The 17,505-nt window shown below is 40.9% G+C and overlaps 1 protein-coding gene across 1 annotated transcript; it reads left to right on the top strand.

The window, feature by feature from the left end:
- The first annotated feature begins 477 nt into the window (after positions 1-477).
- LOC133712115 (transcription factor MYB36) lies at positions 478-2,349 on the top strand. The gene is made up of 3 exons (XM_062138193.1): positions 478-689; positions 841-970; positions 1,217-2,349. Exons 1-3 carry the CDS (start codon positions 554-556, stop codon positions 2,040-2,042), a joined length of 1,092 nt encoding a protein of 363 aa, XP_061994177.1. The 5' UTR covers positions 478-553; the 3' UTR covers positions 2,043-2,349.
- The last annotated feature ends 15,156 nt before the right edge of the window (positions 2,350-17,505 follow it).

Raw genomic sequence — 17,505 nt, 5'->3', positions numbered from 1 at the left:
GTAGATGACTCGATTAAATTGAAAATTGCAGCCAGTGACAGCATTTTAAGACTATATAGGCAGCTAGGGTGGCTAAATTAGAATGGAACATTTCAAGGATAATAAGTACAAACGCAGAGGATGGAGGCTTCTTCTGATCAATACCCTGTATCAGAATTCAAATAATAATCTACTAAATCCTTCAAAAAGTAGTTCAATTTAATATTGCCAAAAGAAGAAATTTGTGTAGTACTTTGTCCAGTTGCATGCATTGTTAACTATATATGACGAACTAATCCAAAAAAGTAAGAGAGAGACAGACAGAGAAAGAGACCCTGAACAAACCCTAGAGATGAAATTAATAAAATTGGTGTTGAATAGTGATCGAGGAGAGGGATAGTAGGACTTTTTTGTCTTCATAATAAGCATCACATCACATCCACTCTTCCTACCTATAAATCTGTCTTCCTTCGCTCATTTTTTTCCCAACAATCTCAGACAGCCTTCTGTAGAAAAACATTCACTTGCTTCAAGATCATAGAAAGGAAAACAAAAAAGAACAAGATCGATTGAGATGGGTCGAGCTCCCTGCTGCGATAAGGCGAACGTGAAGAAGGGACCATGGTCACCTGAAGAGGATGCTACACTGAAGGCCTATATTGAAGAGCATGGAACTGGAGGCAACTGGATTGCCCTTCCTCAGAAAATTGGTATATATATATATAAATTTGTCGATATATCTCTTTGATTTGTTCTTGATTGATTAGGGATTTAATTAATTTTTTCAGTTAATTAGCTGTGTGGGTTAATTAGTTAACCTTAATTTTTTCGTCGAATTATTAATGATGAACTTAATTGCAGGGCTCAAAAGATGTGGAAAAAGCTGCAGACTGAGATGGCTAAACTACCTGAGACCCAACATCAAGCATGGTGGATTCTCAGAAGAAGAAGACAACATCATCTGCAACCTCTATATAAGTATTGGCAGCAGGTAATTATCTCTCTTTCCCTTTGCCTACTCACCTGGATTTCAGCAAGAAAAAATTGATCCTCACTATGGTTGTCACTTATCCCTTGTCCATGATACTTTCCCCAATAAATAATTAATAATAATGAATACAGATCAATGGATCCAATTTCCTAGGGTTTCCTTAGTTCTTTGTGCTCGATCGTTATCCCTTTGTCTCTTGTTTCTTGTTGGAGTCTGATCATGTGTTGTTATTCCATTGCTTTCCAGGTGGTCTATAATTGCAGCCCAATTGCCCGGAAGAACAGATAATGATATCAAGAACTACTGGAACACCCGGCTGAAGAAGAAGTTGCTTGGAAGGCGCAAACAGTCTGGGGCTAATCGGGGAAGTCAGGACCTCAAGGACGCCTCCGATGACGCACATCAGGCTTTAAGCAGCTCGGCCCTCGAGCGACTTCAACTTCATATGCAACTACAAAACCTTCAGAACCCTTTCTCTTTCTACAACAACCCTGCACTGTGGCCCAAGTTGCATCCCTTCCAAGAAAAGATGATCCAGACCGTCCAATCCATGAATGATCAAAACTCTGTCAACCCTCTGATGATGCAGCAGTTTTCTGTCCCCAGTCATGATCAGACAGTGCAAGGCCACAAGGTTAACGACCATTTCTACGAGCAAACTACTGGTGCTTTGGCAATTCAAGAGCAATACGCAAAATTATGCATCAATCCCAAGATGGATGAGTTGGAGAACGCATTGAGTGGCATGTCATCCTCCTTCATATCTACAAGCAATCCGGTGGACTCAACTATTGTAGTCGCGAAAGCCGATATGATCGAGCAGCAGGTTAATTCGAGCTTCCAAGCTCAACTCGATGGCATTAACAACTCTGTCGGTTTCACATCACAGCAGCAAGATGATCAGATGGCTGAATTTGATTGTTTCAAGGAAATGAATGTCTCCAAGGACAGCTTAATGTGGTGGGCTAATGACTTCGACAACAAATCTGCATCATCAAACTCCTGGGATTCTACTTCTGTTCTTCAGTCCCAAGGGATGTTTCAAGATTACGAATTAGGTTATAACCTGTAGTTATCAAGTAATGCTACCTAGAACACATTTATGGATCAAATTGTAGAGCTCATCATCGACTAATAGAGGAGGTACCCACATATACATGTGGGTCCCACCTCTATTAGAGATATCATGGTCTACAATGTGGTACATGAATGTGATCAAAATAGTGGATTTTATCGAATAGGGATTAAGTGAGGTAAGAATTTTCTAGTTAGGTCATAAGAGGATTATGGCAAGACGGAAAATTAATTGATATTAGCTCCATATTTTGTAAATTGTGTGAATTATAATAATGTTATTATCTTCTCCCCAAAACTAAATCTTCATAATTATGAAAATGTTGCTTAGTTTTCAGTCTAAATTGCAGTTGGAGAAATTCTGGCTCCAAGTTTCTCCCAAAGGTTTGTTAATATTTTTGCTTTTCTTTTGGATTCAAATCCTAAAATAATCACATAATAATGCATCACAGTACTTCTATTTACATAGCTAGCTAACTAGTTATTTAGTCAACAAGAGTTGTACAATTTTGGTTTTGATGAAACAAATTACAAAACTAAGAATTAGTTTTGTAAAACAAATTACAAAAATAATAATCTAAACACTCATTTTTTAGTTACATATACACATATGAATTTTATAAAAAACTAGCCAAATCGAAAAACGTTTAACCATTTGATTAGCATCATGTTTATTCTAATTTTATTGAACGAACTACATTTGTTTACATATTTTCAATGACGAAATGATAATGAATTTAGTTAATTTTTTGTAGACACAATTTTTGCATGAGAATTTAAATTAAGGATCAACCATTGAAATTGTTAAATTAGGTCATATTCTAGTGAAAAGTAGTAAAAATCCTCAAATTCTAAAAGTAAGGAGATCCTCTATATATAATCCTTCTAGCTAGTCAGAGATCTATTTTCTTTGGCCATTTTAAAGGATTGCTTATGGAAAACCACTTTTGATCATATATATCTTAAAAAATCGATCGTTCAGTTTGTAAATTTTTATGTGTAGATAAGTTATGCAAATTTTTAACCAAATTGGAAATAGTTAAAAATTATAGACCTTTGTACGTTTTGCAAAATCCATCTCCAATGGAGGTTCATAGTCTAAATTATAGACCTTTGTTGGCCAAAATTCATCTCCAATGGTAGGTTGGGCCTATACGGCTATACCAAAAATAAAGTTTGGAGGTCTATATGTTGGACTGAAAGCAAGAGACCAACATATAGACCGTTGTTTAGACAGTTGAAAGCAAGAGCTACCCAATAGGCCAACATGCATGGATGATTGAAAATGTTGAAAATGCAAACTTGAAATTTCAGTTCCTATTTCTTACGTTTGTAACTAGAGGTGGCAAACAGGCCGCTAGGCACGAGCACGACAAGTTTAAAAGTGGCCCAGCTCAGCCCAAGCCAGTTAGTGGCTCGATAGGACCCTAACACGTTATTCTAACCGGTCGAGCTGGGCTGAGGAATATTGGCCCATTGGCCCGGTTTGGCCCAAGCACGATATATTATGGGCCGGCCCATTACAAACACAAAAATTTCATTTTGTTTTTAAAAATATTAAAAAATTACAATGATGAGATTTGAACACTAGACATCTTTATTCAAAACCACGTGACAATTCCACCAATGTTAATTCATTAATGTTGTCAAAATAGTGAAATAAAACATTATATCCTTGTTTTGACATAAGTATTTTTTCTAAATATTAAATATATTTTTATTAATAAAGACTAATCTCACAATAATACAATTATAGAATAAGAAAAAAAATATGATACTAAATCTTCACTTTATTAATAAAAATTAATCTCACAATAATATACTAAAAAATAATATAAACAAGATAATGAGAATTAAAATGCGACTGCTCCATTTCAATTTCATATATTGAAATTGCAGCGCGCTACACGTGCCCCTAAATACAGAAGTTTCGTTTTTGTTCGATCGTGCTTGTCCGGCGGCGCGCGGAGGCTGAACTGGCCTCTGGCCTTCCTACCGTCTGTGGTCTGTTGCCGGACGGGTGATGAAGGCTAAGGCTCAGGGCAGCTTTCTAGGGACTGTGTCTACTTGAAGCTTTGGCAGACAGTTCGGCGGTTTTTCAGTGCCATTCTCTTTCAAACACAGTGGCCGGTTATTCAATTTCTGTGATGTGGGCGATGGATTGGGGTGGAATGCGGCTGGATCCTGATCTTTTTTCCTTCCAAGCAGTGTCGCCGACTTCGCTTGGATGCTTCAATCTAGCTTTTTAGGCGACTCTTGTCGGGTTTTGCTTGGTTTCTAGTTTTGGAGTTCCTGCTGGTTGGAGATGCTCCGTTGACGGCATCCGAGATCAGCATCGACGTGGTTCTGGCGGTGCGACTGGGTTCTAGCGGAGCTAGTTCGGCGGCAGCGGCGCTGGTTCTGCACGTATGGCTGCTGCATGTATGAAGGAATGGGTCAGGCCTGTTAAGCCGGTTTGCTGGGCTTTGAGCCCACTGTTTTCTTTGGGCTGTTTCTTGGACTTGGTGATTTGGGCTGGGGTTTGTGCCCTAGGCCCATAATAATTCTCATTTTTTTTCTTCGGGATCCTATGTTAGTAGCTTTTTACTTTCAATAATTCCCCAAGTTTTTAAGGATCTAAGCACTTTGATATGTCTCTAGCGCCTCTGGAGTAGTACCAAAGGAGGAGTCCCGCTCTGTCTATGTCTTTAACTATGTAATGAGTGTGTCTTCTTGTCTACTGCGGAAGGGTATTTAACGGCTTATTCTGCCTTGTGATGCAATATATTGGCATCCGATTTGGGTGTGATTCAAAAAAAAAAAAAATACTAAAAAACAATATATTTTTGAGTTACTTTTTTTTTTCTCTCTTTCTTATGGCGGAATATTAAAAATTATTATAAGACTAATCTTAAAAACTAAGATTAAGAAAAATATTATAGAACTTTATTTATTTTAATTTTTTAAATAGTTAAGTAAAATCAATTTTTATTTACTCAAATTAAAATTTTAAAATCGTGCCTTATAATCGGCTGGCACGAGCACTGCCCGGCACGATATGAGCTCAGGCCATGCGCCAGACCAGGCTTAATGTTTAAGTAAATGGGTCGGCACGAGCCCGGGACGATAATAAATGGGCTGGCCCGAGCACGGCACGAAACACGAATAGACCAGCTTGCCGAGCAAGGCCAACCCGGCCCGTTTGCCACCTCTATTTGTAACACCCATTTCCCTAATTTTTTCTTATAAACTCTCACCTTCACCTCTTCATAATTTCTCACTTTCTTCACCTTCTCCTACTTCTTTTCTTCCTCATTTCACTCGCATACATGCTAGAGTTTTTATTCCTTATCCCAAAATGGCATGCAATCCAAAAAAAAAAAAAATTTGAAATTCCTTCATTCATTAAAATAAATTAGTAATGTAACTAAAAACATTTATAATTTTGAAGTATAGAAATTAAAATAATAAAATAATAAAGTAATGTACCAAAGAAATCACTTCCCCTCTCATTGTTTCCTTCCGGTTATTACTCACAACACATTATTTTATTGCATTAATTACATATTTTTTAACAACTTTTCTGATAACTTTCCGTATGTTACCAAACATGAGAATGGAAAGTTTTTAGGAAATTTCATTTCCCTTTTCAAGGGAAAGACAAATAATTATTTTTCTTTCCGTGAACCGAACGAGGCCTAAACCCAAATAGTTATCCAGCAGCACAAGTTCCAATAAAACAATATATTCTTCTCTCGCAGCATCTATAGTTTTCTACGCCAAATATAATGCATCAATCAAAATTTTCCTTTTATGCATGTATTTTACTAGTCTAGCTTGAAATAAGCTAATCCAAAAGGGGAGCTTCTATTCATACCTCCCGAATTAGTATTTAGACCTCTACTCCTTATTTTTCCCCAAATCTTCCAATATTGTCCCTCTTAGTTTTTCTCACTTTACCTCATCAGCACAACTCTCTTCCACCTAAGAAAATTTTCATATTTGTTGTTAGGATCAGGCCAGAGCCAACCATGCATGTGTTGGGAAAATGAATAGAATGGAAATAATAAATCCAACCACAAAAGGATAATATGCAAAGAAAAAAAAAAAAAGTAATGGAAAGAGAACACTGGATATAACGTGGTTCGGCAAGGTGCCTACGTCCACGGGGCAGCAACAACAAGAACTTCCACTATGATAAGATGGGTACAAGAGATACACAACTTCAAGAACACTACTTGAAGGAAACTCTCTCTCTCACTTGTTTTGCTACCTAACAACTACAACGCTCTCAACTTGAAGTGGACACTCTTCACTCTCTACTTGGATGAAGATGAGATTGGATTGGATTGGATGATTAGAATGAGCAAATGACCTCTCCTTATATAGGCTAAGGAGGAACCCTCTAGATGTCTTCATTAATGCTCCATTCAACTCTTCCAATGAATACTCCTTCATGAATCTTCCATATTCATGAATCCTTCAAGAAACTTGCATAGGAATGTGTAGAGACAATAACTATCTCTATGGGAGAACCCAAAAGTCACATGGTCTAGAATATTCAACAATCTCCCCCTCTAGACCATGGGTACCATGACTTCTCAATGGAAGTCCATCCCAGCAGCCTTAATGCAAAACTCCAGCTTCTGCTTGGGAACAACTTTAGTCAACATATCTGAAATATTCTTGTTGGTGTGAATTTTTCTCAACTGGAAAAACTTCTTTGACACTGCATCTCGAATCCAATGATAACGATGATCAATGTGCTTAGTGCGAGGGTGATACACTGAATTTTTGCTCAAGTGAATAGCACTCTGACTATCACAATGCACCACATAATTTTCTTGCTTCACACCCAACTCTTGAACGAACCTTTGCAGCCATAACATTTCCTTGCCTGCTTCATTTGCTGCTATGTACTCAGATTCTGTGGTGGATAAGGCAACACACTTCTGTAACTTGGACTGCCATGACACAGCTCCCCCAGAAAATGTAAATAAGTATCCAGAAGTGGATTTTCTATTATCAAGGTCTCCTGCCAAATCTGCATCTGTGAAACCTTCCAAGATCCGTCCTGATCCACCAAAACACAAACACAACTTTGAGGTGCCCCTCAAATATTTAAGTATCCACTTAACAGCTTCCCAATGCTCTCTGCCAGGGTTAGAAAGATATCTACTAACAACACCAACTGCATGTGCAATATCTGGGCGAGTGCATACCATGGCATACATAAGACTACCAACAGCTGATGAAAAAGGGATACCTGTCATCTTGTCCTTCTCCACTTGTGTAGTTGGGCATAATAATCTTCTTAACTTGAAATGATTGCCTAGAGGTGAGCTTACTGGCTTAGCTTCTTTCATGTTGAACCTTTCAAGCATATTATCAACATAGAGCAACAAAATTATGAAGTTACCTCCAGTAAACTGTTGAATATACACACATGGATCTGCATCATTTCTCTTGTACCCATGACCCATCATGAATGAGTCAAATTTCTTGTACCATTGCCTTGGCGCTTGCTTAAGCCCGTATAAACTTTTCTTTAACTTGCAAACCATGTTCTCCTTTCCCTCAACTTCGAAACCTTTCGGTTGCTCCATGTATATTTCTTCTTCCAAATCACCATGAAGAAATGCCGTTTTCACATCTAACTACTCCATCTCAAGATCCATGCTAGCTGCCATGCCCAAAATAACTCTAATAGAAGTCATCTTGACAACTGGTGAGAAGATCTCGTCAAAATCTACTCCTTCCTTCTGCCCAAAACCTTTCACAACCAAGCGAGCCTTGAACTTTGTCAACTGTTCATTCTCATCTCTCTTCAACTTAAACACCCATTTATTTTTGAGTGCTTTTCTACCTTTAGGAAGCTCCACCAACTCATAGGTGCCATTCTTCAATAAGGACTCCATCTCAGACTTTATTGCCAACATCCACTTATCACTGTCTGCATGAGTCTTTGCCTCCTCAAAGCATTCAGGCTCTCCATCATTTGTCAATAGAATGTATCTGGAATATGGATCATCTCCATCAATAGTGACCAAAATATAATGTGAAGAAGGATACTTGGTACTTGGCTTTGGCATTCTGTTGGATCTTCGAACTGGTACTTGGGCATTTTCTGGCTGCTCCCCCTGATTAGGCTCCCCCTGATCATGATCCTCCTGATCATTATCTTCAGGTTCTGCTGCTTCTGCTTCTGCCATATCAGGAACATTTTCATTTACTATATCTTGAGCTTTGTCACTAGGTTCTTCTTGAAGCGGTGATGAATCGTAGGTGAGGTGGTCTGCATGTTCTACTTCCTTTTTGTCAAAATCCGCAATGGTTTGACCTTCATGGAACACCACATCTCTGCTTCTGAATAATTTCTTGGTCTTTGGATTCCACAACCGATAGCCCATCTCTTCATTGCCATACCCAAGAAAGATGCATGGCATGGCCTTGTCATCTAGCTTTGACCTTTGCTCATTTGGCACATGTGAAAATGCTTTGCACCCAAACACCCTCAAGTGGGAATATGAAGCGCTTTTACCGGTCCACACGTCTTCGGGAGTCTCCAAGCCCAACGGTACACATGGTGTTCGATTGATAAGGTAACACGCGGTTGTCACTGCTTCACCCCAAAAATCCTTTGCTAGGCTGGCCGTCTTCAGCATGCTTCTCACTTTTTCTAGAATGGTGCGGTTCATCCTCTCTGCTACACCATTATGTTGTGGGGTGCCAGGAATTGTCTTCTTGTGTTTGATGGCATGCTTCGAACAATAATCTTTGAACTCGTTCGAAGTGTACTCTCCGCCATTGTCACTACGGATACTTTTGAGGGTTCTTCCCGTCTCCCTCTCCACCATGGCATGGAACTCCTTAAAAGTTTGGAACACCTGGTCTTTTGATTTCAACAAATAAATCCAAACCTTTCGTGAAGCATCATCAATATAAGTGACAAAATATTTATTATGACCTAGTGATTCAACTTCCATGGGGCCACATACATCTGAGTGTACTAGGTCTAATATATTTTCTTTCCTTGTAAATGTTCTTGTGAAACTAACTTTATGTTGCTTACCAAATAAACAATAATCACAAGGGTCAAGTGAGGTACCTTTGGCAAAGGGAATTAGAGACTTCTTTGCCAAAACTTGCAATCCCTTCTCACTTATGTGGCCTAGCCGCTTGTGCCATAAACTTGGAGAAGAATCGTCTACAACATTCAACTCTCCTTTGCATATCTTGCCATATGTCTTGTAGAGGGTACAACACATCTTCCCTCTAGCAACTACTAGTGATCCCTTGGTAAGCCTCCATTTTTTATCACCTCCATGATGATGAAACCCTTCTTGATCAAGCACACCGGTTGACATCAAATTGAGACGTAGACCTAGAACATGTCTAACATCTTTTAACATAAGCTTGTTGCCCAACTCGGTCTCAAAATAAATATCTCCAATTCCTGAAATCTTGGAGTAGCCATCGTTGCCCATCTTCACAATCCCAAAGTCACCACCTTTGTATGTAGTGAAGTACTCCAAGTATGGAGTAGCATGGAAAGAGGCTCCAGAATCAACCACCCATGTAACACCGGGACAATCATCAACATGTAGACATTCACCTTCAAGACAAAGGAACTCACATTCATCATGAGACACGGAAGCTGCAGTGTTTTTTGTGTCATCCTTTGGTTGATAAGTATTGCCATCTCGACCCTCCTTTGGATCTTTCTTCAACCTGTTGCAATTCTTCTTCATGTGGCCAAAAATACCACAATGATGACACTTTCCATTGAATCTTGTCCTTGATCTGCTTACACTCCTTCCATGGCCTTTGGGACCTCTGCTTTTGCTCCTTCCTCTATAATCTGCCACAAAGACTTGGCTATTGTCGGAGCTTGAAGATTTTCTTCTAGTTTCTTCATTCAACATGTTACCTTTAACATTATCCATAGATAATACACCATTTGGAGCAGAATTACTTACAGTTACAACGAAGGTTTTCCAATTGTCCGGCAACGATCCCAATAGCTATAAGGCTTGCAACTCATCATCAATCTTCATGTCCATCGTGACCAATTGATTGATTGTACTTTGGAAGTTGTTGAGGTGCTCAGTCACTCTAACACCATCTTTGTACTTCATGTTTACAAGCTCCTTGATTAGAAATGCTTTCTTGGCAGCGGTCTTCTTCTCAAACAAGGACTCGAACTTCAACCACAATTCATGTGCGTTGGTTTCATTGGACACGTACATGGTGGAATACACTATCATCCACCCATTCGCGGATATGACCAATGGCTTTGCGGTTTATCTTCGTCCAATTCGCATCCGAGGTCTCTTCCGGCTTGGCCTCCTCTCCTTCGATTGGCTCATGCAAATATTTGCAATAGAGAATATCCTCCATTCTAGGCTTCCATGTAATCCAATTAGAGTGGTTGAGTCGGATCATGGTACTCCTTGAACCTTCCATTCTAACGCCCCCCACGAACCAATGGCTCTGATACCACTGTTGGGAAAATGAATAGAATGGAAATAATAACTCCAACCACAAAAGGATAATGTGCAAAGAAATAAATAAAAAAAGTAATGGAAAGAGAACACCGGATATAACGTGGTTCGGCAAGGTGCCTACGTCCACGGGGCAGCAACAACAAGAACTTCCACTATGATAAGATGGGTACAAGAGATACACAACTTCAATAACACTACTTGAAGGAAACTCTCTCTCTCACTTGTTTTGCTACCTAACAACTACAACACTCTCAACTTGAAGTGGACACTTTTCACTCTCTACTTGGATGAAGATGAGATTGGATTGGATTGGATGATTAGAATGAGAAAATGACCTCTCCTTATATGGGCTAAGGAGGAACCCTCTAGATGTCTTCATTAATGCTCCATTCAACTCTTCCAATGAATACTCCTTCATGAATCTTCCATATTCATGAATCCTTCAAGAAACTTGCATAGGAATGTGTAGAGACAATAACTATCTCCATGGGAGAACCCAAAAGTCACATGGTCTAGAATATTCAACAGCATGGCCAAACCCCTTGCAATCGTATTGGCTATGGTACATTTATCTTGCCGCTCATAGTATATATAATACTCATACACACACTGCACGCCAGTGTTTTAAATGATTTTCAGATTTTTTTTCTTCTTCTATCATACTTACAATCTATTAATGATTTCATTTATCAAATTTTATGAATAGAAATTTAAAAGTTTACAGGCAGAAGCCGTTCTATTCCATTTTGATTAACTTGGACATCATCTCATAAGCCCTCGTGGATGGCAGACATATCATAGATAAAGGAAAATAGAGATTGGGATCAGTATTTTTTAATCTTGTATAATTAACATTGGAATCTCTCTCACCTTGGACAAACATTACAAGCCAACACCTGTATCTGCAAATAGAAGAAGAAGCAGATATAAAGAGGACCGGAGTGATTTTAATTCTTTTTTTTCAAAGGGAAAAATTGTATTTAAAAAAGTTGTCAAAAAATAGGGAGGTCAACATTCCAATTTATGAGGTATGAATAGAAGCACTCATCCAAAAGGGGTTGCATCTTTTCTCTATAAGACACACTTAAATTTCCTTCCATCATCTGGCCTTGAAACTGACATCTTAGCAACTAGGGTTTGCACCACTGTAGTGAAGTCTACATAAGTTCTGCTAATCCAATTTCACCTTTTCTAGTCTTTATACATACATGAGTCACCTAAAAGATACGGGACAAAACAGATCAAGAATCATCACCCTTCACGCACCTAAAACCCTAGGAGAGTTTTCCTCTCACCCTAGTCTCTTCTCTACGGCGGCTAGCCTCCTTTTTCTCGTCTCGCTACTGTTTCTTCCTCTTGTTCTCTCCATTCCCTCCATGGCCTCTATTGATGCTGTCACAGCAAGTTTTGCTGCTTCTCTGGCTCTTGCTACGGGTGGTAACGCTCCGGATCTGGGCAAGATCGGTGGTGGCCCGGTGCGCAAGTCATCTCAATCCTTTCTACTTGGCAAACAATTGACCCGCAAACCAGTGGATCCCAAAGCTTTCAAGGCTTTTTTCCATCGCACCTGGATGGTGGAAAAGGATTTTAGGGTTCAGGAAAAGGCTGGAGATGTTTTCCTGTTCTCCTTTGAATCGATTCGTGATCGCAACAAGATACTCCGGGGAGGGGCTTGGTCCTTTGATCGTGCTCCTGTGTGCTTTGAAGAATATGATGGCGTCAAGCCTTTGCATGAAGTCCAGTTCAAGCATCTCCGAGTGTGGGTTAGGGTTTCAGGGATTCCTCCCCTGTATGAAGAACCTGAGAATTTTACCCTTATTGGCAATCTCTTGGGAGGCTTCTTAGCCTATGACAAGAAGGAGTTTAAGAAGGGTGGGATTCGGATTTTCTTTATCCATGATATCTCCAAACCGTTCTTACTTGAGCGGAAAGTTTTCTTGGATGTCGGCGTTGAACCGGTGCTGCACTTCCAGTTTGAGCATCTGAAAGGGAGGTGTTCACAGTGTGGACTCGTCACGCATGCTGGGATTCCCTGTGAGGAGCCAAATACGTTAATTTCGAAACCTAGGGTTTTGAACTTTCCAGGCCCGGCAACCTCAGGCGGTTTGTTCTCCTTCTCGGCTCAGAACAAACACGAGTCCTTCCCGGTGGTCTCGTCTATTCCTAAGCAGAAGAAGAAGCCCACTATTCGTCGCTTTGAGCGCCCAAATTCCCCATCTTCTTCTCTTTCGGAGTCGCCTACGGGTTCAGACCCGGATGCTAATGGTGTGAATCCTGCTTCAGCGACGGAGTGTGCTTTGGAGCCGAACTTGTCTTCTGGTTTGGCCTCAGTTGCTGTGAATGGACTTGACACAAATGAAGTTGCGGACACACTGCAGGTTGTGCAACCAGTTTCGAAGAAACAGGATCGGATTGGTGCCTGCGACCCTTCTCCAAAGAAGTTCAAGACCATTTTAGGTGGTAAAATCCCAACTCTGCAGGCTGATGCTTTGGGACTGATTGAGGATGACAATGATACTCCTCTTGTCACTCTAAAGAAGAAGCTGGGTAGGCCGCTTGGCAGCAAGAATAGGAGCAAACGTTCTAATCTAAAGTTGGGACCTGCCCCTCTGCAACTCACCTACTCGGCAGTAGGTCCTGCTGATCCTAGCCCTAAAGATAAGGGCAAAGGAAAGCTTTAGGCTTTCTCGGTCCCTTGCCTATGATTAGAGACTGAGTTTTCTATTATTTTCTCCTTAGTCTACTTAGTTGTACACCAATTGAGGTCTCTAGGCGACTAGGTTTTCTTTTCAAAGGGGGTTAGTAGTGAGAATTTTGGTTTCTAGTCTTTAGGCTCAATAAGTGAGCTTATGTGTTAACAGTGACGGTACTTGTCTTTTGCTTGGCAGCTTGTGCCATCTAGTTTTAGGTATGAGACAGCATTTGATGTATGTGCCTTCTGGCCTTGAGTAATGAAGTTATTCCTTTCTCAAAAAAAAAAAAAAAAATCCAATTTCACACTTCATATAGATGAAAAACACTACCCTCAGCAATGTGTTTCCGTTCTTATTTTTGTAGCTTTCAAATCTAGTATTGCAGTTCTCCTTCATGTGCAATAGGTTTATCCTAAACCTAGTATTTTTCTCTACTTCCTTTAGCTTATAAATTGAGGCTTTTTGTTGCTTTTAAAGGGATCAAAGAACCTCTAAACAATCATTCCATAAGAAAAATTCAAGCAAACCAAAAAATTCCAACTCCCTATCCAAAATCGGTTCCAAGGTTTATTGTTCTTAAACCAATCAATAGCCATAAAATTCCAGTCTTTCTCAACTACAGGTTTACAGTAATATCTACCGCCTGAAAGCTGACCTAGAAAACTTCTCTCATGTACTTCTAGCTACCATGTCAGAAACATTCTTGCAAGCATTTTTATGATAAATTTCACTGTAGGAAATAGAAGTTCATCTATCAAACTAATATAAAATTTCGGCCTCCAGCAATCACAAGAAGTATGTCACCACCATAATAATAGGGTAAAAACTTGTGTCATATTTTGTGGCCATTGAACCCAACCCTTATTCTAAGGCAAGAAACCTGATTGTATCTTATTAATTCCACCCATTGCTTAGATGCTATTATATATTTTCACGTATCAATTTCTTATTACATCACACCAATGAACTTGATCCCCAAAAATTCTATTTTCCTCTTTTTTTTTGGGCAGATTAAGATAAATCTTATAGCATAATTCATTTGTTCATCGTACATTGGATAAGCTCTATGAATAATTAAGAGAATGGCAACGCAATAGCACAATCGAGAAGAGAGAAGGTTCAGACATTTTGGTTTGGCAATTCTTTGCTTCACAAAGAATTTCTTCTTTGCTTCACAAAGAATTTCTTCTTTGCTTCACAAAGAATTTCTTCTTTTTGGCAATTTTCATCTCCCCTTTATTTAGCTTTCTAGTTTTCTTTGATTGGTAAAACTGATTTAGGGTCAAAATTCAAATGTATAGTGTGGCGACGAAGGAATTGGTAAAGGTAGATTAGAGCAATCAATAATATGTGGAGGAATTATTCCAATATTATGTGGAGGAATTATTCTATGGTCCCAGTAGTACTGTGTGATGTGGTGATTCCAATCAATAATATTACTCGAATGTGGTGAGGATCATGCAGGAAGGTGAAAAAAGATCGAAAAGAAAAATTAATTTAAGAAACCAATCAGAAATCAAAACGGGTCACATGTGCCAATAATATCAACCGGACCACCACGTGTACTATGCACCAATAACATCAACTGGACCACCACGTGTACTATGGTTCGGGACCATGTTACAATTTCCCAATACTACGTGCCAAAGGCATCGATCTTTTCATTAAAGGAGATAAGAACAATTCTCAGGTTCACCCCTGGGTGAATTAGCATATTCACCCTCTTTTGTGGTTAACGCATAATAACATTATAATTTTCTAATCCAACCATTCATGTTGTATAATGTAATACAAAGATTAGCTATGTAAAAAATCAATCAAATTGAAGGCCTTTTAGTTATTCATTTCTATGAAATACATGAACGGTTCATCATAACAGTAAGTGTTGTTAGAACCGTCCATTTGTTTGATTCAATTAGATAATTAAATGATTTCCGATTCAATTGATTTTTTACAGAGATGATCTTTAAAAATATATATAGATCGTTGGATTATAAATTTATTAAGTGTTAATGCTCAAAGTCTGGCGGTAGCCAAACCTTCGTTTAACGCGGGTCCGGCGGGCGGACCGCTACTCTGTATACTTGGTAATTCCTGCTAGCTGCCAAATGAAAGACAGGGCGTCAGAGGGAGACCGCGTTGGGCGGTCTTCACTTCTCCGATGCCTAAGTCAGTTGATATATAGGCAGCACAGTAATAAATGAGAGTTAATGCGTAATAATGAAGAGAGAAGAGAGGACCTTTTATAGGTGAGGAGAGGTCTGATCTTCTCTCTGTTTTCGATGTGGGACTGATATGCTTCAGTCCCCAGTTTCCAGTAGCTTCTGATGCCGTCTTGGCAGAGTGCGTGGCGGCGCGTCAGCGTTGATCCCGGGGAACGCTTGTGCTCAGGCCGTGGCCCGCCTGGCTGCCTATCTGTGGGTTACTCCTTTGACGGTAGTTGGCATCTCTGGCGGTACGATGAGTGTGTCTGATTATAGCTAATTATGCTTTGCAACGTACATGTAGGTACAAGTCCCCCAAGTCCCCAGTCAAGGAGGGCAATCTTGGTTGGGGAGTTGATTGGCGGTGTGAAGCGTTCTCTTCCGCTAGACTTTTGCAAAAGCATAATTAGCGTCAGTGCGTTGTCAACCATGGATATTACTGAGCAAACGCTTTATACCCTTTCGGGTGGGCCCCTGCTAGGCCCCCCAGGGAGTCCCCCACTCCACGGCTAAGATGGACCTCCGGATGGTCGCAAAATTTGTTTGGTGAGGGGGAGCTGCACGGAGCAGAGGGTGTTGGGTAGCGAACCCAATCTTTAGGACCCGAGTGACGGGGGTCAACGTACCTGATCAGGGTCGTCGTAGACTGTTGACTAGTCCCCGTGTCCCGTAGGGACAATCTGACTGTAATGCCGCGTGGCGGTCATTTGTCAGAATGAGGCGTGGCCTCGGGATCCGCCGCTGGCGGGAGTCCCCCCGCTGGTTCATAGCAGTAAACAGCGTCCAGTGGACGTGCTTGGCGTTACTTTATTGAGCGGAACCGCGCTGAATAAAGTACGCGACTTGCCAGATAAAAGAGGTTTCCGCTAGAGGTGCGTAGCGGAAGGTGCCCCGTTTGTATGATGACAAGGGAGAAGTGCCGCTTTTAGGAGACTTCGTGAATAACAGCTAGTGAAAAGTTCTGCTGGCGGGGTTCCGCCCAGCGGAGAACGTCGCTAGGAGAGGACAAGTGAGAAGTTTCGCTGGCGGAGTTTCGCTCAGCGGAGACCGTCACTTGGAGAAGGGCAAGTGAGAAGTTCCGCTGACGGAGTTTCGCTCAGCGGAGACCGTCACTTGGAGAAGACAAGTGAGAAGTTCCGCTGGCGGAGTTTCGCTCAGCGGAGACCGTCACTTGGAGAAGGGCATACCAGGGATTGCTTCCGTGATACGCCTTGACACGTGGCAAATAACAAGAGGGTTAGCGTGTGGAGACGCGTCTCCTCCGTCCGGCCGTCTTCTCGTCATTAATGCGAGTAATGATGGATTTCGTAACCGAGGCGACGCCTCGGTTAACCCGGAGGGTTAGTGCGGACAGGGGACACGTGTACGGCTGGGGTGTGATGTCGTTTTCTAGCGGACCGCCCAAAAGCCTCTGACGTTGACATAAAAGGGGGGGAACGTATTGAGAAGGGAGATCAGAAAATCCATTCGAACTGTTTGTCGTCTTCAAGCTCTGTCCAGCCGAGATTTGCAGAGAGAGTGCCGTGCGGTGGTGGAGTTCTCGTGGTCGGAGAGACGAAAAGTTCCGTCGTCGGGGCACAGTTAGTAACAGCATGCCAGAGAGTTCACGACTGAGGTGAGTGTTCTGGTTATCCTTCTCTTTGGTTTCGCGTTTTTGTCGATTTATGGGTTTGGTGTTTGTCTGGGATTGGTGTTTGAACTGGGTTTCTTGATGTTCGTCGGGGGTGTAAGATGAAATTTGAGGGTAGGTGACGGTGTTTAACAGAGAGTTGTCAGTTAGGGTTTTGCTAGATGGTTGAATCTGGGTTGAGGGGGGATTGTTCATATTTTGGTAATTTCTGGGTAGGTGTTCGTGGTGTTTCTGTGCTATACCTGATATAGGGATAGGTTAGATCCTTCTGTGGGCTAACTGATTTGGGTTTTAGGGTTTGGGATGGCCAACGTCGTAGAGATCTCGAGCAGTGAGGACTCCGGGTCTGACGTGTCAATCAGTGCGGCGGATAGGGTTTTTATTGACTCGTTGCGTCCGTCTGCCCGTGCAGGAACCTCACTGCCAGAGCCGTTAGACATCGAGCCGC

The sequence above is a fragment of the Rosa rugosa genome, chromosome 5, assembly GCF_958449725.1.
Source record: "Rosa rugosa chromosome 5, drRosRugo1.1, whole genome shotgun sequence".
Lineage (NCBI taxonomy): Eukaryota > Viridiplantae > Streptophyta > Magnoliopsida > Rosales > Rosaceae > Rosa > Rosa rugosa.
Note: the sequence above shows the minus strand (reverse complement) of the source record. Positions and strands in the feature narration are given on the sequence as shown.